The 24819-nt window shown below is 57.8% G+C and overlaps 1 protein-coding gene across 1 annotated transcript in view; it reads left to right on the top strand.

Annotated features, from left to right (window-relative positions):
- Positions 1-24819, top strand: part of PKD1L1 (polycystin 1 like 1, transient receptor potential channel interacting) — a 100039-nt gene that overhangs the window by 4636 nt on the left and 70584 nt on the right. The window contains exons 3-15 of the mRNA XM_059397598.1: positions 1542-1662; positions 2190-2401; positions 3057-3355; positions 8465-8635; positions 10166-10285; positions 10726-10894; positions 11570-11809; positions 13262-13394; positions 15115-15321; positions 18251-18432; positions 20384-20605; positions 22736-22896; positions 24412-24714. Coding sequence (XP_059253581.1) covers positions 1542-1662; positions 2190-2401; positions 3057-3355; positions 8465-8635; positions 10166-10285; positions 10726-10894; positions 11570-11809; positions 13262-13394; positions 15115-15321; positions 18251-18432; positions 20384-20605; positions 22736-22896; positions 24412-24714 — 2540 coding nt within the window. The remainder of the gene's footprint in view (positions 1-1541; positions 1663-2189; positions 2402-3056; positions 3356-8464; positions 8636-10165; positions 10286-10725; positions 10895-11569; positions 11810-13261; positions 13395-15114; positions 15322-18250; positions 18433-20383; positions 20606-22735; positions 22897-24411; positions 24715-24819) is intronic.

Raw genomic sequence — 24819 nt, 5'->3', positions numbered from 1 at the left:
CAACATGGGACCCTCCAGACTCCACAGGGATGCATGGGGGCGTCGGCTGCATCTGCGGGAGTCAGGAAGACCTGGGGCTGGGGACTGAGCTCGGGGGGACTGACGTGGAGGACCGTTAGCTGGAGCCAAGGAAGGTGTCATCCCCACTAACGGGGAACAGCAGGCACGGGAGGAATGTGGCCCATTTGGAGAAAGCAGGTTAATTGTAGGGACAGATAGTAGCCACCTCTGCTGGCAGCACTGCTGGGTCAAGCCACTCTGTTCCGGTGACACAGGCGCCCTTCTGTGTCCTCTGGGCCTCTTCCTTCTGGGGTCCAGATGAAGGAGAACTGGGTGCAGGTAAACAGAAGCAGCCCTGATGCTCTTGAAGACCCTCTCAGGAGTGGCCGGTGTCCCCAGGGTGCTAGTAGAAGCCCCCAGCAGGGTGGGGGTCCAGAGGCCTTGCTCCAGGAAAGCTCTGGAAACAGGTGTGAGCAGAGCAAGTCCTGTCTGTCCTCGGGAGGCTGTGTGAGCTCAGAGGGCACCTGCGGGGTTTGAAGGAACATCGCTGCATTAACAGCTAAAGGAACCTAAGGGAACGGGCAGGGAGCAGGCAGCCAGGACGAGCGCACTAGGACTGTGTTGTGGGAGGACGGCTGGCATGGCCAGTGGGAGAGCTCCTGCGTGGAGAGAACAGGTGACCCCGTGCAGACAGGGAGGGCCTGGGGCAGACCCTAGGGAGGTGTGGCCCTGGCAGCTGGCAGGGCAGCAAGGGGGCTCATGGGATCTGTGGCGTTTGTGCTGCGATCTGAAGTCTGTGCCCCTTGCCGCATGACCATGGCTGGAAGCCGGGTGTCCTGAGCCCAGATGCTTCCTGCCTAGCACGTTAGGACAGCCTGGGCCAGAGCGGCTCATCTTCGCCGGCCCGAGGACAAGGATCCAGCCCTGTAGCAGAGCAGGGGAACGGCGTCCCTGTCTGAGAGCCCTGGCCTGAGTGGCCTCAGCACATCCCTCCTGTAGGGCCCCTGGGTTGAGGTAAACGGGGGCCTGTAGCATGGGACACGAAATGGACCCTCTAAGAGGTCCTCATCCTTGCTGGCTGTGGTCATGCCCCTTGCACCGCCTTCCTAGAACCGTGGAGGGCACCAGACTCGGTAAGTAGCCGCCCTGCCCGGGAGCCACCAGGCATTCAGCTGCAGCCCCGAGTCACAGGTGAATCCCGCCGAGGCCTGGCTCTGCCTCGGGGGTCAGCTACCTGTGACCCAAGCCCGGGCTGCCTCCTCCAGACCGCGGAGCCTGTTAGGACAGTGACCCGCCCTTTGGGGGAGCCATCGGAAGCAGGGTCCCAGCTGGGGACAGACGTTAGTGAATGGCTTTAAATACACTCCTGCTCCATGACAGTCATCCCCGGAACTCTGGCACAGCCCTGGCGGGGTCAGCTCTACCTGCAGGCACCCCGCTGTCACCCGGACCGCTGACGAGCAGATGCAGGCCACACGGGCCATGTGAGTGAGTGAAGCACGGCCAGCCTTCCTGTCTCTGCCTTTTTCCTTCATATCCAGAAACTCCCAGGGACCTTCTGTGACAATTGTGAGCTTCCAGGGCAGCAGTGGCCCGGGCCCCTGTTGCCGAAGGATGTCTGCAGCTGGGAACGTGAGCGGTGACTTCTGTTGGCTTCTCCAGGTGGGTGTCTGCCCGCTGCGGTGGAACATCTCCGGGAAGCTGCTGGTAGGTCAGGTGGCCCTGGGGCTTGGGGGCGAGCTGTGTTTCCGGCTGCTAGTCCTTCGGACATGGTTCAGCCAGTCTGAAAGGGTAACCTGAGCTGGATCCTCACTAAAGGAAAGTGTGCACTGCAGTTTCCATGTCTGCAAGAGCGTCACCGCTCAGCTGCCCCCTTTGATCATAGCTGACCCTGTAGAGGAGCTCATTCGTGGTAGCTAGCAGGGAGCAGTGTGAACTTGGGGTAAGAGCAGCTCCCTGGGGTCCTGGTGGTTGCCAGCAGTGTGCTCTTGGCCACTGCGCTGGCAGGTGCAAACCCTCTCCGGAACCCATCTGCAACGCATGGGCAACCCTGCACTAACCCCCAGATGAGGGAGCCCGCAGCCGCACGGGGACCCTTATTCTCCAGCTTCCTGACGGTGCAGAAGGCAGCAAGGCTGCCAGCCTCGGCCCTGGCACGCCCCCTCGCTCACTCACCTCTTGAATTCCAGTGCACCTGTCCCACAGAGGGCTCCTGCCGCCTGAGCGCACAGACCCCCTCCTGCCCCTCAGGACAGTGGCGCTCTGCAGAGGACATGGCCCCAGAGCGGCTTCCAGGGACCGATGTCACGGCGGCCACTGTTGTGATGGGGGTCCCCATCTGGGTAGCTGCGTGCCTGCATTCCAGCACTCCGACCGCACCTTCTCCCACCTTACCCGGAAGGTAGGGTGCGGGCGGCAGGGGGGCCAGTGTCCGCTCTAGACCCCAATTCTGGAGCCACGCCCAGGGAGCTGGCGACGTCACTGTCCCCCTGGTCACCCAGTGGTGGTTGCAGCCCCAGTGCCCTGGGCCACACAGCCGGCCACTGTTTTCCCAGAGAGCCCACGTTACTGGGCGGGCTCTGTAATTCAGACCGGGCCTCACGCATCCGGACTGGAGCTGTGAATAATGGCGCATTCCCAGTGCACACGCAGCACATCACAGCATGACGGGCCACGGGCGGAAAGGCAGGTGCCCAGCCCATGTTGGGTGTTTTTCACAGAAACATCAGAGGTTGTGACCTTCAGGGAGCATGGCCTGTATGGCCCTTACTTCAGCGCCAAGGGAGAGGATTTGCATTGCAGCTGGGATTAATGCCGCCAGAGCGGGGCTCTCAGATTGTAGCTGCCCTCAGTGTCCCCGTGTCCCCTGCCATCCTGGCTTCTGACTCCGTGTACCTGGCATGTCTCACCAGTGCCTGGTGATGCTGGTGCCACTGGTCCTGGGACCCCACTTTGGGAACTGGGACAGTCAGCCCCGCCATCAGATTCCACTCGGTCTCCATCCCTTCTGCTCAGACCACTGTGTTCTCTGAAGCTGTCCTTCTCTCTCCCCACAGCTCCCTCGGCCACAATGGCTCAGCATGCTGGCCTCGTCCCAAGCAGCTCTGTCCCCCTGCTCAATGTCACCCTGGAGCCGTCTCCATGCACGTTCCTGCTGATGCGGTGGACCCCGCTGTCTGTGGCTTCCCAGACACGGATGCTCGGGCGCCGCCCTGTTTGGGGTTCGGGGTGCAGGTGGCTTCCCAAGCAGCTCTGCATCTGAGAGTGGATTTCGGAGACGGCTCTGGGGTTCAAGTGACGGTCTGCAATGTGTCTGGGGGAATGGTGGTCACTGCCTACCACCAATTTGGAAAAGGTAGGGTACTTGGTGTCAGGATCTGAACCCAGGCAGGGAGTACAGGTACGGCGAGACCCTGGAGGTAGCACTGGCCACACCAGGGCCGAAAGGAGACCCCACTCCTCCCCACTCCACCCGTGCCTGCCGTGTTCTGATAACAAAGGCTCAGGTGCCCACACTGTGCCTCCCCCATATACATTTCCTCATTGAGTCCCACCATCACTCCACACATTTGGAGGAGCACGGGGAAGCCAGAAGGTCAGGGGTTAGTCATGTGGTCACACACCTAGCGAGCCATGTGACCCCTCCACGGGGAAAGCTCTGAGCTTTGGTGTGGACTGCGGATACGGTCCTTCAGGTGCACACACACTCACACACACACACACACACACGCACACACTCGCGCACACACTCGCACACGTGCACGTGCACACACACAACATTGCACACTTAATCTTTTGCACTAAGATGTCAAACACTTTGCATTTAGGCAAAGTCACAAAAGCTGTCTTTCTCCAGACATCTTGGCACTAGAACCAATCTGCGTGGACAAGGACCGAGTCCCCAGAGCTGGTGTTGGGGGGTGGAGGCGGGGGGCAGAATTCCGACCTTGTCCTGCTCACCAGCACCATGTCACCGTTTGCTTTCTGTTTATTTATTATTATTATTTTTTGAGTATGGTATATTCTTGAAGTTCCAACCCCTACCTTATAGGGAGCTGGGGGCCATGAGTTCACCCCTCAGGCACAGTGCTTGTCTCTGAGATGTCTGCGCAGTTGAATATTTAGTACATTGGACTGTGCGTTCCGGCTACAAGTCTGAGGGGGCTGGCTCTGCTTTCTTTTTATCTGAATGGCCACACCCAGGTGCTGCTGGCTCTGCCCTTGGGGATCGGGAGAGCACCAGTCTCGCCCCCCAGCCCGCCCTCCTCACCCCTGCTTGTGGGTTGGGTTCTGCTGTCCGTGCAGCTGAGCTCCCCTCTGTTACTCGTCTTTTCTAAAATTACTCTGGTTATTTTTACTTGTCCGTTTTCCCATGTGGACTTTAGACTCCCAGTGGCTCGCATGAAAACAACTTATTGGCCTTTTTGTCCACATAATGTTAAATTCATGAGTTGATTTCCGCAGACTGTTTATGTTCAAGAAGCTCCCCCCTCGTGAAAATACCTTTCTCTGCCCAAGTCTTCCTTGTGTCTTTAGGAGCATTTAAAAGTGTCTTCGCAGAAAAAGTACACGATTCTCGGGAGAGATTTTATTTTCTGTGCTGGGATATGTGGATCTTTTCTTTCATTTTCTCTTCCAGTGGGTTGTCATTGGGATGTTCAAGAGTCGCTCGTGTTCGCTATTGAATTCTGTCCCCTCTGTCGCTCTGAATGACCACAGTGTGTGTAGTTACTGTGAAGCTCACTCCTTAGTGTTGGCCGGTCACGTGAACAGTATTTACAGATGGAGACACACCATCCCCGATCCTCCAAGCTGACACCTGTCCCGTCCTTGTCTCACTCACTCAGCGTGGCTGCTGCTTCCAAAACAAGGTGGCCGAGGACAGAGGACAGTGGCATCTTTGTTTCGAGATGCTTTTGGTGTCGCCTGTTAAGCTTGGTACCAGATTTGGGGCCGGTAGAACTTCCTGAATGTTGAGGAGCTTCTCATCTTTCCTCCTTTTTCAGGACTTTTTAAAAAATTTTAAACCCCAGTTAGGTCGCATAGAGTGTGGTGTTAGTCTCAGGTGTGCAACACGGAGTCAACATTGCCTTCCATCATGGCAGGTGCGCTCCATCATCCCCATCACCCGCTTCCCCCCATCCCACCTCTCTTCTGGTGACCAGCAGCGTGTTCCCTGCAGCGAAGAGTCTGTTTCTTGCTTTGTCTCTTTCTGCCCCTTTGCTTTTTGTTTTGTTTCTTAAGTTCCACATACGAGTGAAATCGCATGGTGTTTGTCTTTTTCTGATGGACTTATTTTGCTCAGCATAATACTTTCTATCTACCTCATTGCAAATGGCAAGAGGTCATTCTTTTTGATAGCTGAGTAATATTCGGTTGTATATATGTGTGTATACACATACCAATCTTCTTTATCCGTGCCTCATTTGATGGACATTTGGGCTGCTTCCACAGTTTTGCTGTAGGTGACAATTCTGCTGTAAACATCAGGCTGCATGTGTCCCTTGAATCTGTAATTTTGTATCCTTTGGGTAAATGCCTCCTAGTGCAATTGCTGGGTCGTAGGGTAGCTCTATTTGTAACTTTTGGAGGGATCAACATACTGTTTTCCAGAGTGGTCGCACCAGTCTGCATTCCTACCAACTTTGTAAGAGGGTTCCTATCAAGGGTTTTTAAATTTTTAAAATTTTTAATTTTTAAAAAATGTTTTATTTAGACACAGAGAAAGAAAGGGAGCCCAAGAGCAGGGAAGGGCAAAGGGAGAGGGAGAACCTGAATCAGACACGGTGTGATATATGGAGCCCAATATGGGGCTCAATCCCAGGGCCCTGAAACCATGACCTGAGCTGAAATGAAGTTGGATACTCAGGGGTGCCTGGGTGGCTTAGTCAGTTAAGTGCCTGCCTTTGGCTCAGGTCATGATCCCAGGGTCCTGGGGCCAAGTGCATTGAGTTCCCTGTTCAGCAGGGAGTCTGCTTCTCCCTCTCCCTCTGCCCTTCCCCACTCTTGCTCTTTTTCTCTCTCAAATTAATAAATAAATCTTTTTTTTTTTTAAAGGAACCAGTCTTGGAATTTGGAAATTGACTACATTTCCTCTTCTAAGTTTATTAATTTCTGCTTTTATCTTTACTGACTTCTTCCTGCTTTTAAACAATGCTTTTGTCTGAGTTTCCATTTATAGTTGGATGCTTGCATTATTATTTATTATTTAAGTAAAATCACCACCTGTCGCATGGCCTTTCTCGTGTTCTGGCTTCAGTATTAATTCAAAGTTCCAGCCCATCATGATGAGCAGATATTTTCTCCCATTTTGCTTAAAAAACATGCCAAGGTTGTCTTTGTGGCTTAAAACGTGGTCAGTGTTAGAAATGAAGCGATCACAGCTGGCAGGTTGTCGGGTGTCCTAGCCCCGTGTCCCTCATCAGAGCGGGCGTGTTGGCCCCTCACCTCTTCATGTCCTGAGCACCTGCACTCCCCCTCTGTCTGGTCCTCCTGATCATACCCCTGCCAGAAACACATGTGCGTGTGTGCGAGTGTTATATGTGAGTGTGAGAGCATGTGAGGAGGAGGGGGACCTGGCCTGAGGCAGGATTTGGGGGGTCCTCCCCCTCAGTCCCTCTCTGTCTCAGCAGATAGCCCAGCACCTCTCTGTCCCATGCTCTCGTGATTGCTGGATCCTAGAGTAAGGCTGTATCTAGTTTTAAAGAAACCACCCTACTGTCCCTCAAAGCAGCTGCACCATATTTTTTAAGTTTATGTATTTATTTATCTATGTCCGGCATGGGTCGGGGACTCGCGACCTTGACATCTGGAGTCGCCCACTCCTCTGACGGAGTCGGCCAGGCGCCCTGCATGGGCAGTCTCACATCCCCACCAGCGGTGAGCGAGCGCTCCTGGGCCCCACATGTTGGCCAACGGTGGGTGTCGTCGGGGGCGATCGGGGCTGTCCCTGAGTGGTGTGGTTCCCATGTACTCGGCCTTGACGCGGGATGCGGAGCATCTTGTATGTGCTGGTCCCTGTCTCACCATCTTGGGTGCCGTGCCTCCGTCCAGAATGCCCCCGTCCAGTTTCTGATCAGGCTGTCTGCTTGCCTATTCATTGAGTGTTGAGAGACCTCCGTACGTTGGCACAGCGGCCCGGATCAGACGCATTGTTCAGAATAGGCTTGTCAGGAAGACTCGTGGAATACTAGTCCCACTTCTTCCATACTCAGACTTGTTACATGTGAATGACAGCTTGCTGCCTCTTCCGTCCTGGTCACACGTTCTTTTCTTGAGGAACGGAGGGGTTTCTCTGCCCTTATCTGGCCCGAGTGGGGTCCTTGAACTGACATCATCTGTATCTGATGTCAGGATCAAGTGCATGTTCTCCGGCCACAGACAGGGACTCAGAAGTGCAGGGGCTGGGTCCTCGTCCTCGGGGCCGCGGGGAGCCGTCCGCGGGACCATCCACACTTCTGTGCTGTGGGGCTCTACGGTCAGCTTCCTTTTTCCTCCTTGGAGATGACTTGATGGCTTTGTCTGGCTCAAAGTCATTGTTTAGATGTGAGGTCCCTGTGCGGGAACGCGTCTCGGCGCCGGCTGTCCCACATCAACTCGGTGTGCTGCGCGCTGTGCCTTTCCAGGGTGTCGGCATGCTTCATTTCCTTTGTTTTGGGAAGGATTTTTTTAAAAAGATTTTTATTTATTTGAGAAAAAGGACATGAGTGGGGGGAATGGCAGAGAGAGAGGGAGAAACAGATTCTCGCTGAGCAGGGAGCCCCATGAGGAACTTGATCCCAGGAACCTGGGATCATGATCTGAGCCAAAGGCAGATGCTTTGAGCCCACCAGACATCCCCAGGAAAGATTTTTTTTTTTTAATTATGTCTTTAAGTCATTTCTGTGCTGGCATTTCAGCTTTCTTTATGGCACTCTGGCCAGGCACGTGCTAAGTCCCTTTGCTTCTCGAATCCTTTCTGCTCCTTTCATCTGGCTTATCCTTCTTGCTTTGCCTCCAGGTCCCTCCTGTCGTGCTCTCTGGTCTGTTTCCCTCCCGCCAGCCGGCTGCACCCCACCCCTCACTTCCTAGAAGACCGGTGTATGCATGTGTGTGTGCGTGTGTGTCTGTGATCGTCACAGCTCTTGCCTTCTCTTGCCTTGCTGCAGAGTGACGATGTCTGTTTGCTTCCTTGTGGATACGTTCCAGTGTGTTGTTCCCAGGACCCAGGGCGGCATGAGAACGCAGCATCCTTGGTTAACAAACGACTAAGACATTCATGGCGCCGAGCATGAAAGCACACACCAAGCCCTGTTGCATGTGACGTGCCCCGCACGGCTTCCCTGCCTACGAGGTGGCCCCTGCGGCAAGAGAAGGCCACCCATGCTGGGTCCATCCCCAGAGGATGCACCCCTCGTCACCCTTGCACGGACGTTCAGGGTTGCACGTGCTCTTAGTAACTATCACGTGCCTCTTCTCTTCCCAGGAGGAGTCCATGTGCTCCGGGCATTTATCTACGAGTTCTGTGGAACTGAAAAGGAGCTGGGGCCTTACTTTGTGGAGGTCGGCCCTGCGGCCGTGTCCGTGTTCATGAATTCCAGCAGCATCCACAAGGACGAACTTCTCCTCTTTGCCAGCCCTGGCATGGGTCAGGAAGGTAAGAGACACACGTGGAGTCGAGCGCCCAGACCCGCCTGGGCTGGCGTAGTACCATCCGGGTCCAGCTGACTGTCTGCACAGACACACATTCATCCTTTCCCCTGCCTCATTGGCACGGCGCTGTGCTCTGAGGGGCATGTGCAGATGAAGTCCCCAGGTCCTGGTCTCAGGGTTGACGGTCTAGGAAAGGCATCGAGGTTGGTGTCAGAAACACAGGAGCTGGGGATGGATGAGCGCTCACAGGGGTCAGGCCATCTGCTCGTGCTCTGCTCCCATCAGCCCCCAGTCACCAGCGAGGGGCCCCACATCCACTCAGTGTGGTAGACGAGGAACCTGGGGGTTCAGCAGGGCGGGAGCGGGGCATCAGGCACATGTCAGCATCACATGGAGGGAAGAGTCGTGGGCAGACACGGGAGCCCGTTGAAGACGGCCGCAGAGTGCTCGGCCTGAGTGGCTGGGGCAACGGGTTATGTTTCCCAGAAGCAGGAGGAGGGGAAGCCAGTGGGGCACGTGTCCTGAGGCACCTGCTCACATGAAGGTCTTTGAACCTTGTTCCCCACACTGACCGTCCGGCTTCCATGCAGTTGGCCTCGCGGGAGCCTCTCCACCCAAGAAATTAGAGCTAGCAGGGGGTGGGTGGGCATCCTGTCCCTGGTGATCCTGTGTCAGGAGCTGGAATCGGAGGGCACAGGTGCGCGTGGCATGCCGTGTCCCGCGCAAATACGCGCCGACGCTTCTCTCCCTCCCCCACTCTCACATGTGTTTCGTTCTGTGGCCAGTGCCGCGTTCCCGCCTGCGGAGCCGCAGCTGCTGCCATGGAGGGTGTCTCTGTCAGCCACAGTGTCAATTCTTCAGAATTCTAAAGCTCGGGTGAACGGGACAGCACTCCGCGTGACTATTGTTACAAATGAGCCTTTCTCCCTGTGCAGGGAAAAACGACACTGGGCAGCAGTGCTTGAAGGGAAAGACCCCTCCTTTCCTCATGCAGACACGCAGGCTGTTCTGAACCCCCCCAGACACGCCAGTCCTCTGGGACCCAGCGGGCCGTGTGGTGCCTGTCCCCTGCGTACGCCCACGCACACACGCCCACGTGCACACACACATGCACACACACACGTGTGCTCCTGTCCTATATGTGCGGCACTTTGCATTGCGTATCCGTGGGGTCACCAGCCTGAGGCTCACCCAGGGCCCCGTTGAGGGCCTTGTGCAGTAAGACAGCCCTTAGTGAGCCCATCGGGGAGATCCTTCAACACAAGGCCGTCCAGCAACGGATGAACACGCCCGCCCCGAGCACAGCCGTTCTCAGGAGCAGCAAACACTGAACAGTGTTGTGAGAGACGTTCCGGACAAGGCCCATGGCCCATGGGCCTGTCCGACCTCCAGGCTCCCTCGTCAGAACTTGAACGTCACCGGAACTCAGAGGCGGAGAGTAAACGATGGAAAATCCTGGTCATCCACCACGTGAGACGGAGGCATGGCCCTTTCGGCCCTCACACGTGTTCGTTGTGTTTTGTCGTCTGTTCAGGCTCTGTTGTCTCGCATCGATTTCCAGCCGGTCCCTCGAGCAACGTGACCTTCACATCTCAGAGCCCAGCGAGGGGCTGCCGGGCGTGGGGCCGCATGACCGTCCGGTATCACATGCAGCGTATGTCCTCCCTCCGAGTCTGGCTGGGTAGGGTCCCGGAGGTCACCTGGTGCTCTGCTGAGCTCTGCTGAGAGTCGCTTTGGCCCTCGAGCCAGCTCTGCGCTCCCCTGCGGTTCGTTCTAGTGCTGTCTAGAAACCACACGTGTCAAGGCTTCGGCCTGAAGCTGTGGGGTGGGTAGAAGCCTCCCTCTGCCCCGGTCCCAACCCGTGCTCTTTGGGGAGAGCTTGCAGGTGGTCGCTTTCACTTTATGAGCTACGGTTTCACTGGCCTTTGATCTGGGGCCAGAGTCGCCCAGTGGGTTCCCACTGCAGCCCTCCATGTGGGATGGGGACCGTCCCTCCTGGCGCCCTGTGTGGGAGGTGAGGGTGTGAGGGAGCTGGCGTCCCTGCAGGGCCCCGACCTCGGCACCGACTCTTCTCTCCCTCCCCCACTCTCACAGCCGTCTCTGTCTACACAAACGGAACCGTGTTTGCCACCGACACCCACATCACTTTTCTGGCTGTTACCGAGGAAACGACCCCCCTGGAGTTCATGTGGTCATTTGGAGAAGGTCCAGCTGTGAGGACAACGTCCAGAAGCATTAAGAAAAGACTCAGCACCCCTCAGTGGTGAGTGTGCAGGCATCACAGCAGGCGGCCGCAGGAAGCTTGCCTGCAGCTCTCCCACAGACTCCCCCACTGCCGCTGCCATGATTTCGGACGCCGCTGCGGACAGGAGGGGCACACGGGGAAGGCTAAAGGATGACGAAGTCCCTCCCGCCTAAGCTAGGGGTGGGCGTGCGGCTTTGGAACCAGCGGTTCCGGGATCAGATCCCACCTTCTCCACCTAAGTCAGTCCCCATCCAAGCCCCGGTCCCAGTGCTGCTCCTGCCCCTCTGCACATGACTGACACGAAGATGAGGGGTGGTCCCACTGTCCCACTACCTCTCCCAGTGAGTGGGGAACCGTGGGGGCTGGGGTGCCTGCAGATGAAAATGCCCCCTCCCCCAACCTTTCTTTCTTTCTTTTTTTTTTTTTAAGGTTTTATTTATTTATTTGACAGAGATCACAAGTAGGCAGAGAGGCAGGCAGAGAGAGGGGGGAAGCAGGCTCCCTGCTGAACAGAGAGCCTGACTCGGGACTAGATCCCAGGACCCTGAGATCATGACCTGAGCCGAAGGCAGAGCTTAACCCACTGGGCCACCCAGGCGCCCCTCCCCCCACCTTTCTCGAGGCTGCTCTCTACCTCTGACCCGTTCTTGTCCCCCACCTGCCCTTCCTGCCCCCTTGGCGGTCCTCCCGCAGGTACAACGTGACGGTGTGGGCCACCAACGGGCTGGGCAGCGTGGCCTCGGAGCCCCACCGCATCAGGACGCAGAGGAGAATTGTTGTCAATCGGCTCGCGTCCCCCTCCTCAGCTCTGCTGAACACCAGTGTGACATTTGAGTTCAGGCTCAACTTCGGCACCGACGTCACTTTCCTCTGGGACTTTGGGGATGGCATCGTGGGCCCGGGGGACCATTTAGCCAGTCACACCTATAGCAGGTGAGTGGCTCGGTCACAGGCACAGCTCTGTGGTGGCGGCTGGAAGGGCCTTTGTGAGGCGTGAGCCCCTCGTTCTCCACAGCCGACCTGGCAGTACGTGCAGTTGGCAGATACCAAGGAGAGTCAGATAAGCCTGCTGTCCAGGAGCTCACGGTCCGGGGCCTGGGGCCGGCAGGCAGGAAAACAGTCACTATGAACACCAGGAGGCAGGGACAGAGCCGTGAGATGAGGGGTGGGGGCGCAGATAGAGGTAGAAGGTGCCAGAAGGACTGCCAGGGGCTCACTGTCTGCTGAAGAGCTTGGGCTGTGTCCTTTCATTTGGCATTTACTGAGCACCTGCTGTTTACCTGGAAGGAAGCATTATGGAGATCCAAGCACTGCTGGGCCTGCCTGGGGGAGGTGGGCGTGTCCACAGGAAACCACCAAGACAAACCGTAGGATTTCCACTGTCAAGGTTAGGGGAATGGTGAAGGGCAGGCAGGCCAGGTCTGAGCCTGAGCCTCCGGGCTGCTGCTGTTCAGCGGGGGGTGAGCCCTACCCTGGATTGCCCAGGCTGTGCAGACCTCTGGGCAAAGCTGGGCCTCCGGCTGGCATGGCACTGTTTACGCTGCCGTAATGAAGTAGTGACAGATGCAGAACGGCCCAGAAGCGAGGCCTGTGTGGCCGGCAGCAGCAGGGAAAGACGGCCGACCTCCCTGAGTGTGGGACTTCCTCGAGAGCCCCCGTGGCCTCGCCACCCACAAGGACATGCCCGAACGGCCCAATGCGAGCTCTCCCTGTGCACCTCCTCCGTGGGAGGTGGGTGTTCACGGGAGGAAGGAGTTGATCGGGGGTGCCTGGGCAGGCTCCCCCAGGGGCACACCTGGGCCCCAGACCTGGGGATGTGCTCTGTGGCTCCGGGATGGACATGCACTGCTTCACACCCCTGCCTCATCTTTGGAGTGTCCCAGGGGTCCCCAACCACCTGGACCCTGAGGGGGACCCCACAGCCTGCACTGGGGTCAGCAGGACCCACCCTCCTTAGGGACACACCATGACAGCAGGTGGCACTCTGTGGCTCAGGGAGCAGAGCGGGAAGATCATGCCCACTTTCCGGGTGAGGGGCCAGGGTGCCCATCACATGGAGGGTCACGCCGTGGGGCACAGATGGGCCAGGCCATGGCCACCGGGATCTGTCCCCACGGAACAACTGTTTCTCCGTCAGCAGGTGACATCAGTCTGGGAGCTGGGCGTCTGGCTTGCCCTGCACTGGGCGGACAGCTGGTGTGTTAACTAGGCAGCAGATGGCCCCTGTGGACCAGCCTCATGAGCAGACGCCCTCTGTGCTCACGGGTGGGCTGTCTGGCGGTCGGGTCCCACAGTGACGTGGTGGAGGCTGTTACGAAGGGGGCGGGAGAGGCAGACGCCTGGTGGGCTGGGTGTTTGCATTCCTGTGTGCTGTGGCCCTTGCAGGGAAGGAGAGTTCACTGTCCAGGCCCTTGCCTTTAATGACGTCAGCGCCGCCTCCCTGCGAAAGCATCTGTTCATTGTGCGGGAGCCCTGCCAGCCACCCCCTGTGCGGAACATGGGGCCCGGGAAGGTGCAGGTAGACTGGGCCTGGGAAGAGCGGGATTTGGGGGAACAGACACCAGGGGGGCGCCTCTTGGGGCTTCTGAGGGCCCTGGCAAGGTTGGGGGGATAGCGGGGGGAGGGCCTCGTCCTGGCCTTTAAGGGGCCTTATTGGCCTTCATCGCTCTGGTGTTCGGTTTGGCCTGCTTTGAGGGGCTGTTTAGAAATCGCTTGTGCAAGCCTGGGCGGCTCAGTGGTTAGCCCTCTGCTTCCCGCTCAGGTCATGGTCCCGGGGTCCTGGGATCGAGCCCCGCATTGGACTCTGCTCAGCCGGAGCCTGCTTCTCTCTCTGCCTGCCGCTCCCCTGCTTGTGCTCTCTCTCTCCTGCTCTCTGTCTCTCAAATAAATGAATTTTCTTTTAAAAAAAAGAAACAGCTTGTGCCAAGCACTCAAGCATTTTCAGGAGAAAGGAATGTTTGGATTCCTGTGAAGTCAACAGCCAAAAAGACACGATTGGTCCCTTCCCAAGCATGCACTGTGGGTTAGGAGAGGGAGGGCGCACCCACTGTGGGTTAGGAGAAGGACGGTGGCATTTTACTTCTTTTGTTCCTCTGAGTTAGAGCAGATTTCCCATGTCAGGGCAGAAGTGTCTGTGACACATGGAAATCCAAGCTGTGACTTGGCTGCATTTCCAGACTGCATGCTGGGCCTCAGACCAGGGTCCAGAGTCAGGTACCTCTCACCAGGGAAGAGGTGGCGGGGATCGGGGGACCCACAGAAGAGCCCCCAGGGCAAGGTCTGGATCATTCCTGCCACATGGCTCCTGCAGGATGGGGACGGCCCCTTACAAGCAGGACCCGAGCCCCCATTAGGCCAGCACACACCTGTGTGTGTGCACGGACAGTGGGCTTTCCGGGTCGGGGGGATGAACAGAACGTCAGAGGGACCCTACCATGGAGACGGGATGGCCAGGAACCAGGAGAGACAGACTGCATTTAAATCGTGACTCTGCTCTCAGGTTGAGGCACCGGATATGACCTGTCCCTGGTTAGACATGGTCCAGGGGTGTCGCCCACGGCATGTGGTCCAGACTGTTACTGGTGATGTGACCCGGGGTTCTGTTCTAAAGAGAAGGACTCAAGTGTTTTTCATTCTTGAAACAAAGGAACCAACACTGATGAGTCCATTTTTCCTTTATAAAATTTTTTCTTGTACACATTTTCTGGAAGTGTAAGGGAAGGAGGAAATCATTTGGAATGCAGCAAGAGAGCCCCACTGTGTCCCTGGACACACTTAAGGAAGGCCAAGGTCCACTTCTAGTGTTAAGGAATACCGGTTTTAAAATCTCATTTCCCAACTCCTTCTAGACATTTACCCTTTTCCCTTTGTTGTGGGAGATTTTCATTAAACTGTCCTGCAAGGAAGCTTTTGTGCTTGTTCCCTCTCTCGCTGTGTCTCTCTATGTCAAATAAATAAATACAATCTTAAAAAAAAAATAAATAAAATGGTTTTTTAAAAAGACGTATTTATTTTAAAGAGAGAGAACATGAGCAGGGGAGGGGCAGAGGGAGGGAGAGAGAATCCCAAGAAGGGCCCCTGCTGAGAGTGGAGCCTGATGTGGGGCTCGATCTCACAGCCCTGTGATCGTGACCCAAGCGGAAATCAAGAGTCAGTCACTTAACCTGCGGAGCCACCAGATGCTTCTCTGTGGCATCAAGCATAACGGACATTTCGAGACCTTTCTCTCTAACCTGCAGGTGTGGCGGTCTCAGCCTCTGACCCTGGCCGTGACATTTGAGTCTGCAATCCTCTGTGACATCTCCCAAGGCCTCTCCTACACCTGGACCTTCTGGAACTCCCAGGGGTGGCCGGTGGCCCTGCCCCCCACCGTCAGCACGCACAGGCAGACAGTCACTGTCCCCAGCTACTTCCTGGCGCCCGGCAACTACACTGCTCTTGCCAGGGTAGGTGGTCCGAAGACATTTGTCCCATCAGCCCCGGAGCAGGAGCTCAGCCCTGTCCCTCCAACCTGTTGTACCTGAGATAATGACGGTCGTCACAACACGTGGGCTGGGCTGCCGAGAAATGCTTAGCACCTCTCAGAGAGCAAGTTGCGTGTCTAAACGCAGGAAAGTCATCGTGAAAATCTCGTTCTTTCAGCAGAAGCTTCCTGAGCATGTGCTTTGACGATGTCGCTGAGGTAGTCCCGAAATATCAGGGAGTGTCTGTGTCGTCACAGAGCGTCCCGCCTGGAACGGGAGGGCATGTTAGTCAGACCACAGAGTCCAGGAGGACACCCTGCGGACCGGGCTGCTGCTGGCACTTGGTGTATTTTGGCTGGAAAAATGGTGAAAATATGTCATGGTCCTTTCTAGAAGAGTTGGCTTCATGGAGCAGAGTCTGTTTGCAGGTAGAGACCAGCCTGCGTTTTCCTGCTGTCTCAGAGTTCCCCGGGGAGCTCACCACCTCCCAGGGAGGGGTGGCTATGAGCCCTGCAGCGCGCCAGGTCAGGAGAGGGTTCCAGAATGGCAGAGGCCAGGACGGTCCCCTAGAAGCACACAGGGTTTGTGGGGGTGGGTGGGGGGACACAGGGCTGAACACATGAGTAGGAGGTTCTCTGATGACCAGGGGAAGGCAGAGATGGAGCGATCGGGTCTCAGGGGGCCGTGATGGCAATGTTGGAGGGAGGGCAGTGGATATGGGGGAGAGGGGCAGTGTGCTGGGTCTCCGGGCGCAGGCCGGGAGCAGTGAGGGAGAAGGGAGGGCAGGCAGCCCTTGTGTTTTGGGGCTGGGGCAGGGGAAGGAGCCAGACAAGGAGGCGAGGTTTGGTCCGTCTGTATTAAGCATCATAAGGATCTGTGTCACTAGTTTTCCTTAAATTTTAAAATAGTGGAAACGTTTTATTAGTTATAGTTTAAACAAACAAACAAACAAATAACACTTGTTCCCATAATGGTCTGCGTTGTTTTTTAGTTTAACACAGCTTAACATCTTCATGTCCAATGTCACTTGGGCAGCGGCGAGTAGGTGTCCCGTTTCCGTGACTGCCCCTGAGCTCTCCTTGTCGCTGAGGAACCTGGGAAGTGACTCCTGGAAGGGTAGATTTCAGCTGGACTGACAGGGCCAGAGCAGATCCTGTGAGGTCCACTGGACCGTGTTACCAGCCTAACTGCCAGTGTCCCAGCTGGGCACGAATGGGGTGGTGGAGTGTGTCTGAGTCAGGCGTCTGTCCAGCCTTGCTGAGAGCCACCTGTCTGGTCTGGCCCCAAACTTAGCAGACCCCAGATGGTGTTGTCGGTTTTGTTAGAAATGGCTATTCCTGCGGGGTCTGGTTCATACTGCGTAAGGTCACTAGTGCCATGTGACCTGGCAAAAAGAGAAAGGGACAGGACAGCCCATGGGGTTTCCCTTCGATCCACTGGTTCTGAGCAAGTGAGTGCAGCTGGGTAAGGTGTGCGATTGTGGGCATGGACGCGATCGGTGAGACCATGTGCCGGTAGCCTGTGCGTCCGGTGGCGAGAGCTCCTTTCCCCCAGGCTCTGGACAGTGGGGTTGCGGCACTTGTCCTGTCTGTGTGGAAAGAGTGGAGGCTGGGATCCAAGCTGCCAGGTGTGGCAGCTCCATGTTGGCACGCTTGGTCGCGAGCCTGTCATTGCCCACGAGTGGCTCGGACGCGTCTTCCTTCAGGTCATGGTACCTGCCCTGTTGAGGTGCTTCTGCCGATGTCTGAGCTTGTCTTCACGTTGCCTCGGTGGGTCATACCCTCCGATGTGCAGACCTCCTGCTGTCACTGCCATGCTGACCAGCAGCGCCCCGCACGTCCCCGTCTTTGGACATTCCTGATGGTTCCTCCAGCGGCAGGAGGGGCTGAGCAGAGATGGAGGTGTAGGTGGGCGTGGGATCACACATTTGGTCGATGGCTGTTGGGGCCCCACGTGGGAAAGCCGCAAGCAGGGAACCTCGGGTGCCTTTCTGAAGGAAGTCACAAAGAACCGGGCCCAGACCCACGAAAAGAGCAGCAAGTGTGATGCTGTTGTTCCAGATTGTGTCACATTCTCAGAGACTTTGAATGGCAGGTTTACAAAATGTTCCAGTATTCCCGAGTTTCAGAATCATTGTCTTACAGTTCATTTACGTTGCTTCAAGACTGTTGCACGAGGGCTAGAAATGTAGATTTTTTTTTTTTTTTGAGATTTTTTTTGAGAGAGAGTAGGAACAGGGGGAGGGGCAGAGGGAGAGTCTGAAGCAGATGTCCCGCCGTGTGCAGCCCTACGGGACTCGATCTCACGATCCTGAGATCATGACCTGAGCCGAAATCAAGAGTCAACTGCTCCGCCGCCTGAGCCAGCCAGGTGCCCCAGAAATGTAGCTTACAGAAGGCCAGCTAATGCCATCCAAGACCGAGGACAAGCTTCCTGACGGCGGAGCAGGCTTGGCAGCTGGCCCGTGTGCTGATGACCAGGACCATGTCATCAAAGGTGTACCTGGGGAGTCGCAGCTCTGTGTGCCCCCAGACGTGAGTACATGTCCCTGCCCGCCCCTGCCCCAGCCACCTTGGCTGCACTGGCACACAGTAGGCGGTCTCTGACACAGGTGACTGGTGGGTATCAGAATAATGGAGCTTCTTGGTGAGGCACTGTCGGAGCTGGCGGCACGCTTACATTCACAGTTTCCTTCCAGCGTTCTCTTGTTTTTGAACTTACTTATTTGCTTCGAAGTCCTCTCTACACCCAAGGTGGGGCTGGAACTCACGACCTCGAGATTAAGAGTCGCACGCTCCACTAGTGGAGCCAACCGGGTGCCCCAGTCTCCTTGCAGCATCAGAGGGTGTCTGGCCCCAGCACGCCTCCTGCCAAGTCCCCTGGGTGACACCCCCTTGTCACCGCGTTCCAGGTCCGGGTGGTAGGCAGTGTGGTGCACAGCAGCTACAGCGTGGCGGTGGAGGTGCGAGCCCGGGCCCCCGTCAGCGTCATCTCCGAGGGCACGCACCTGTTCCTCTCCAGAGCCCCCTCGTTCCCCGTCGTCCTCACGGGCTCCCAGTCCTACGACCCAGACCACCCGGGGGCCGTCCTCAGGTGAGCACGCGGGAGCCCGACTCACATCTCCCCCGGGAGCCGAACATACAGGAGACGGGGGGATGGCTGTCACTCAGACGGGAGTAGCGCTGGACATCGGTGTTTGAGAAGTGAGGCTGCCGTGTGTCAGTGCGTGCGCTGCGCAGCTCACAGGCAGCGGACGCGGTTTCCTGTGGACTGGAGGCCGGCAGGCGGAGGGAGGGCCAGCCGTTCGGTGTCTGGGACCACCTGCTTCCTGGTTCCTAGCTGGTTCTTCTCGCGGCGTCCTCACAGGGTGGGTGGGGAGGGGGTGCCGGGGGCTCCGCCATAGGCACGCGATCTGTCCCTTCCCGGAGGCTCCATCTCCTCAACCTAAACCCTCCCAAGGCCCCTGTCATCACTCCGTCACACAGGGCGTTGGGTCTCCACATCGTAGCGGGACCCCTCAGTCCTTGGCAAACATGTTTCTCTGTGACTGACGTTCTTGCTCTGACGAAGGGGGGACTTGAGCTCCACGTGCCCCTCTTCCCACGCTGCTGGAGGTCCCCCGCTCAGGCCTTGGTCCCCCTCCCCATCCACATGCCCTCCCTGGTGGCCTCACCTGATTTCCTGATGGGACCCGATCCGTGTGACAGTCGCCTCCAGCAAGCATCCTGCGTCCGCACTGCTCTTCGCCTCCAGGCTGGGTGTCCCGCCGTCTCCAGCCTGGTCCCCGGGTGGCCTCCCGTCTCTGCTGACGGAGGGGTCCTTCCCAGCATTCAGGCCAGTCTTCACAGAGCAGGTGGACGGAGTCTGTGAGAGCCCCGTCACCGCCCGCCCCCCTTCCATCTGCGCTCAGACATCACACGCCCGGGGAGGCTTCCGATGACCCCGCGGTGATGACCGTCCCGTGCTGACTCTGTGGTGTCTTCTTCCAGAGCCCCCATTCCCATGACATCCCACAGTCCTTCATCCCTGCTGGCATGTTCACACCAGTGGGCAGGGCCGTGCCTTGGCATGTCCCTGTGCCCGGCGCAGAGTGGGTCGTCCGCGGGTATTTCTGAATAGTGAGAGTGGACAGCTGCTGAGTCCCGAGCATAGCTGTTGGTGGAGGCGAGAGGCGGCCTGCTGGACTTGTGGGTCACACGCACGTGCTCTGAACAACACACACGCTGCCCCCGTGCCCTGGCCTTGTGGACCCTCCCCGAGAGCCCCGTGTGGTGCCCGCAGCAGGAGCCCAGCGTGTGTCTGTGGAGATGGGCAGAGTCCGCTCCCGGGGAGGGGGGACAGTTTCCACCCAGCCCAGGAGGAGGTTTGCTCCCCCAAGGGCCTGAGCTGGACCGGTGCCAAAAAAGCTCCTATAGACTCTGGAAACAGGGAGGCTTAGAACCGGTGCCTAGGTCCAGGTCACTCACAGTGCAGATTGGGAAGTGAACTCGGAGGGGTGAGCTGTGGTGTGGACTTCGGGGTGCTGTGTGGGGAGCCTGTACCTCCTCCTTACGCACCTCCCGGTGGGGCTGCTTATCTCCATGTGTCCCCCAGAGGACCTGTCCTGGCCGGGGTTGGGGCTGGCTTCCTGACTGTTGAGCGACTGTCACAAGGGAGAGCACGGCATAGGGGAGATGCCTGGTACTCATCTCCTGGCCTGTCCTCCTGCTCTGGGACGGGCAGGCCCCGAAGCCTTGGCCTTCCCAGGGTCAGAGGCCGTGCACTTCTTGGGGGCTGCAGAGGTGCCAGAGGGGGTGGGAAGTAGCATGCGTGGGGCCAGAGCAGGGCCCCAAGCCCATGAGCTGGGTGAGGCGCGGCCTGGCCCCTGACCTTGGCAGCCCTGCTCCAGCGTTGGAACCGCCCATCCCACCTCCGTCAGAGAGAAGGGAGACATCCCCCGGCCCGCCTGCTCCCCTGGGGCCCCAGGAAAGCCCCGTTAGTAGCCGGGCTGGTCACCTGACTGCTGGGGCAGGTGCGTTCAGCCCCGTGGTGCCTTCTCCCGCAGCTATCACTGGAAATGCACCGTGGCCAGCAGCCCCGGGCACTCCTGCTTCGCCACCTCCTCGCCACACAGCCTGGATGCCGGGGCTCCCTCCCTTGCCTTCCCTGCGGACTCTCTCAGCGACAGCTATGATCAGTTTGTCGTGACGCTGACAGTGTCCAGCGCCGGCCGGAATTCTTCAGAGGCGCAGGTGTTCCTGTCTCCTCGCCCCGACTTGGTGCTCAGGTACCGCCTGCCCCTGGTTCCCTGAAGGACAGGTCCAGGGGCCGTGCCCTTCCGTGCCCTGCCCGACAGGTGTAGGAGCCAGCCGAGCCTGCTGAGGAGGAACGGGGCTGGCCAGGGAAGGCAGCGGAGCCCGCGCTCCGGTGGCACAGGGGCAGAGCCTGTCCCGACAGCTGTCCCAAGACAGGGGTCTGTTGTCGGGCTTGGGGCTGAGACTGGACAGAGGCTAAGCATCTCGGGGCCTCTGCGCAGTGCCTTCCAGGCATCGTGGGGCTGGGCCAGTGGTGACGTGGGGCAGCGCAGGGAGCAAGGTCGTGCTCCAGCCACAAAGCAGACCTGCAACAGGGAGGCCAGGCCAGCACCTGAGTGAGGGACTCGCTGAGCCCTGCACTGGACACAGGCTGGCATGAGCCGCACCTGTTCCATGCGCCCCCAAGGGGACAAGTAGGATGCCTGGAGGACTGGGGCACGCAGGGCTGCTCCCATACACGAACCCTGCAAGTGGTCTGGGCAGTTACCTTTGCCTTGTTGTGTAAAAACAGCTCGGGGTTAAAAGTGTGGAGAAAGAGTGGGTTCTGGCAGGCTTCCTGGAGGAAGAAGAAAATTAGCTGTGGCTGGCCAGGACCAACACAAAGGAGAGGACGCAAGCTGTGGCACTGAGGTCAGATAGATGCCTCTGGTGGAGACCACCCCCACCCTTGGGGTTCAGGGTTGAGGCGGTGAAAAATGCATCTCAGCAGGCGGGCGCAGGTGCCTCTCCACGTCCAGCCAGACCCAGGTCTCCTGCGCTTTCTGAAAGCTCCCAACATAAAAGTGCAGGAATCAAGGTTCCAGGCTGGCTTGGTTGATACAGCGTGACTTCTGATCTCAGGGCCATGCAGTCAAGCCCCATGCTGGGTGTGCAACTTACTGTAAAAAATATATATACATATTAAAAAAAGAAAGTGAAGGAATGTCAGTACAGGGCTACAAACCTCGGGTCGTAATTTAGATAATTATATTTAATAGATTTTTAAATATGAATTAGGTTAATTAATCTCAATTAATTAGTATTAATTAGAATAAGCTTTTATTCTAAAAACACAACATACTATGTAATTCTGCTGCTCACAAGATAAAGATTTTATTTAAAAATACTCCTTCATCGTGCAAAGGTATGGGGTGGGCGTCGGTCAGTATGGTCAGGCACAATCTGGGCCGCTGCGGACCACGTCCTGAGGGGCCGGGGGCCAGATGGGCCTCTTCTGTCCTGAGTCCACCCCGTCCCCACCCACCAGGCGCACACACACCCCGCAGGGAGACACGTTCACACATGGAGATGCACACACACAGAGGGACAGGCCCACTGAGGCCCCTCGAGGAACCTGCGTGGCCCCACGTGCTGGGTTCCCTCCACCCAGGGTTCCTGCACTGGGAGCCACATGTGGCGGCCACAGTCCGAGACATGTGTGGGCATGCCGCCTTCATGTGGGAGATGCTGGCCCCCCATGTGCCCTTGGGGGGCTCTCTCCCATAGTGACCTGCTGATGGCGGCTGAGTCTCTCAAAAGGTCCTGTGAATCAGGCCTTGGTGGCCATCCCAGGGTACCACATAACGCCCTAAGGAACTGCACATGCCAGTCAGTGAGAAAGCCTGGCTGTGGGGCCACGGGACTGAGGGAGCCGGCGGGGTTGCCCATGTGGGGTGGGGGGGGCCAGACCACAGGGGGCGGTGAGGCTGCGGGACATGAAGAACATACCTGGCCATTGGGGGATGTCCAGGTGAGGCTTAGGTTGGTCAGAGGGAGCCCCGAGGCGTTGAACACTTGGGGGACCTCCCTTCCGTGGACAGTGCAGGTGGGGCTGGGGTCAGGGGGCTGTGGGGCCAGGGGGCCATCCAGGCTCTGCCCTGAGCTTTGTGTGACCTGGAGGACTCACACACCCTCTCTAGGCTCGGTGCGTGTGCGTCCTGGGACCCGGCCCATGTCATGAGGTGGTGCCGGGGGGAGCAGGGGGAGCTGGGTGCGGGCTCGGCCGCCCCGCAGTGCTCAGACGCGCCAGCCCTGGCACCGACCCGCCCTTAGCACAAACGAGCGAGGCCGCTGAACTGTCCAGTGTTCTCCCTAAAATCCCCAATCGGGTTCGCATGGCACAGGTTCGTCCACATCTCCTGGGTCAGCTTTAAGGACGTGTTTGTTAACTGGAACGAGGAGCTTTCTCTTCGAGCCGAGTGTGACGAGTGTGGTGAGGGGCACACCCTGTCTTACTCCTGGGACCTCTTCCTGGTCAACGCGACCGAAAGGACCCGAATGGAAGGTAAGGTCACGGCCGCCTTCATTTTGTTAACCCAGGCGAGGATTCAGTGTTCAAGGGTTGCTGAGGATACGCAGGCTCCGCGGCGCCCGGACCAGTGTCCCTGGCTGTGCCCATCACACCGAGCTCCCCAGCCCCTCTCCTTTATCCTCACGGAGACGGAGATGCCCGAACGCTGTGGCTCAGACACCTGCACACGACCCAGAACTTGCCTCCATCCCTCGCCGCTCCTGCTGTCGTTGGGGCCAGTCCCTGCCCCAGCTCTGAGACCCGCGATTTCAGACCCTTCTCCAGGAGGTGGTTTTCTTGGGTGGGAAGGGTGGGTCCCAGCGCTGCGCAGGGCAGTGGCCAGGTGACGTGAGACGGTGTGTGAGAACGTGCCAGCTCTGGGATAGGACATGGCCTGGGTGCGAGCCAGGAGGGGGAGGGGTTCTCACCCGTGGCCTCTGTGATGAGAGAGACGGCTGGGAATGGCGGACAGAGGAGCTTTTGTTTCTGAGCTGGGTATGGCTGGCTCCAGGGTCAGCAGCTTGTGCCGAGGCCTCAGAGGCCCACACTTACTCTGTATCTGTCCCACGGGGCCGCACGAAGCTTCCATACTCGGGCTCTGAGCGCAGGGGACCTCCCAGTGAGGGTGGCAGGAACACATAGGGGCCATTGTGCCCTTCTCTGCGGGGGAGCTGTTCCCATGTTCCCAACGTAATTGGGTTTTCCAGAAGCAAAGCCGGTGGGGAATGCATGGGAGGAACCGGGGCAAACCGCACCCCCCCACCCCCAGGTGGTTAATCTTGCAGCCAAGCCAGTGACTGTCCGAAGGCCATGTGTCTCCCTTTCTTGTCACAGAAGCCGTCTCTGTGACAGCAGTGAGGACAAGCTCACTCTAGCGAGACGTCCTCGTGTTACATCTGTAGAAGTTTTCTCTTTGTCGTTCATCCTTTCTCGTAATTATGCCCGCGTTCTTTAGAGTCGTTACGTGTGACACGGACAAGTGAGGGAGGGTCAGAGGCTCCACACGCCCAGACAGTGTCTAGAGTAGACGTGAACAACTGTGCCAGGCATGCTGGTGCAGGGGGAGTCCGTGGCGAGCAGATCCCGGGGGAGCTATGGCGCCGGCTGCCCTCCTGCTTCTCCAGGGGTGGTTGGCCTGCCTCCAGGTGAAACCCATGCTCCTCTGTATTTTCTGGGACGCATCCTTTTCAGAGATTGGTCACGTTTGTTAAAATGGCATGCTGATGGAATCTGTAGACCTTTGTATTTATTATTATTATTATTTTTAAAGATTTTATTTATGGGGGGCATAAGCAGGTGGGGGGCAGAGGGAGAGGGAGAAGCAGACTCCCCGCAGAGCAGAGCCCAGTGTGGGGCTCGATTCCAGGACCTCAGGACCATGACCTGAACCAAAACTAACAGTCAGACGCTCAATCAACTAACTGGGCCCCCCAGATGCCCCCATAGACTGTTTTCAACCACATAGTTTTTCTGGTCTGAACGTCTCACCTGGCTCCATGTTTGTTCAAGTCCCCTCTTGCAGAACAGTGGGGCTGCTGGGCGCTGCTGGCCTGGGGGCGATTTCGAAGCTGCCAGAGTCCAGTCCACCATCCGCGGGGCCGAGCTGGCTGGAGCCCCACGCAATGGACACACTGTCTTCTCGGGAGCTGTCACCACAGACCCAGGCCCCGCCGGTCCTCTCAGCCACCAGGAAACCCTCCTCGGGGCCCACAGTCAGCGGGCACTGGGTTCCTGCTGTGGGTGACCGGCGTTCCCCAGGACCCAGCCCCCCTCGGAGGTTGTCCCCCCAGAGCCCGTCCCCCACCCCCTCTGGTAAGTGCTCCTGTCCTGTCACATCCGCACAGCTTGTGGGATGCTCATAGGGTCTCAGGGCCTTCCTCCCACCCGCAAACCTGTCCAGGCTCTGACAGCTGCCTG

This window comes from Mustela nigripes, chromosome 4 (genome assembly GCF_022355385.1).
Source record: "Mustela nigripes isolate SB6536 chromosome 4, MUSNIG.SB6536, whole genome shotgun sequence".
Classification (NCBI taxonomy): domain Eukaryota; kingdom Metazoa; phylum Chordata; class Mammalia; order Carnivora; family Mustelidae; genus Mustela; species Mustela nigripes.
The sequence above is the reverse complement of the archived record's forward strand: the minus strand, read 5'-3'. Positions and strand labels throughout refer to the sequence as shown.